Source organism: Lipotes vexillifer, unplaced genomic scaffold (genome assembly GCF_000442215.2).
Source record: "Lipotes vexillifer unplaced genomic scaffold, Lipotes_vexillifer_v1.1 scaffold253, whole genome shotgun sequence".
In the NCBI taxonomy this organism is placed as follows: domain Eukaryota; kingdom Metazoa; phylum Chordata; class Mammalia; order Artiodactyla; family Lipotidae; genus Lipotes; species Lipotes vexillifer.
The window spans coordinates 543,499-544,555 of NW_006780322.1; the positions used below are offsets into that span (position 1 = coordinate 543,499).

The following is a 1,057-nucleotide window of genomic DNA, read 5'->3' on the forward strand; positions in this document are numbered from 1 at the left end:
CTTTCCCTTCCCTGGGTCTCTTGCTTAAGGCCCGTTTATGCCTTCTTGTCTGTTCCTCCAGCTTGCAGAGGTGTTCCTGGAGGGGCTTGGGGTGAATAAATGAGCGGGTGAGGTATATGTGTGTGTGTGTGTGTGTGTGTGTGTGTGTGTGTGTGTGTACATGCACTAGTGTTCCTGGCCCTGGGCCTCTGGGTGAGCTGTTCTTTCCTGGACTCACTGGTGGCTCAGAGCAGAGCTTAGGCTGGGACTAGCCAAAGGAGATGATGTAAATGGGAAAATGTGGGTAGGTGTGTCTGTACCTGGGGCCTGGAGTTGAAAGGGTTCCTCTCAGACCTGGCCTTGCTGCTCTGGGCCTCAGAGTTTCAGATGTAGGGGGCTGGGACAGGGGAGGTCTCTGAGCTCCAGGGAAGGTGCCGGGGCAGGAGGGTCACTTGGCTGCCCTGCCTGGTAGTGCCGAAGAGCTTCCCCTACGTGGGATGTGGTTTCCTTCATCACGGAAAAGTTGTGGGTAGTTTCTTAGCTGTTCCTGTGGCCTGGAAGGCGGCAGGGCTCATGTGTCAGAGCAGAAGCCTGTGTGGGGAGGCTGTCATGGCTCCCGAAGCAGAGAGGGGCTCTGAGAGGTACCTGTGACCAGAGCCCCGGCACTCCCTTCTCACAGGTGGTACAAGCTGCACTCGAAGGCAGGCAAGAAGGAGAAGGAGCGTGGAGAGATCCAGGTCACCATCCAGTTCACGCGCAACAACCTCAGCGCCAGCATGTTTGACCTGTCCGTGAAGGACAAGCCTCGGTCCCCCTTCAGTAAGATCAAGGACAAGATGAAGGGCAAGAAGAAGTTTGATCTGGAATCCGCCTCTGCCATCCTCCCGAGCAGCGCTCTGGAGGACCCCGAGCTGGGCAGCCTGAGCAAGATGGGCAAAGCCAAAGGCTTCTTCCTCCGCAACAAGCTGCGGAAGTCTTCCCTGACCCAGTCCAACACCTCGCTAGGTTCGGACAGCACCCTGTCCTCAGCCAGTGGGAGCCTGGCCTACCAGGGCCCCGGGGCCGAGCTCCTCACCCG

The 1,057-nt window shown here is 58.2% G+C and overlaps 1 protein-coding gene across 1 annotated transcript in view; it reads left to right on the plus strand.

The window, feature by feature from the left end:
- The window catches only part of RAB11FIP5 (RAB11 family interacting protein 5), a 35,790-nt gene that overhangs the window by 19,861 nt on the left and 14,872 nt on the right, over nt 1-1,057 (plus strand). Inside the window, exon 2 of the mRNA XM_007453373.1 lies at nt 659-1,056. Coding sequence (XP_007453435.1) covers nt 659-1,056 — 398 coding nt within the window. The remainder of the gene's footprint in view (nt 1-658; nt 1,057) is intronic.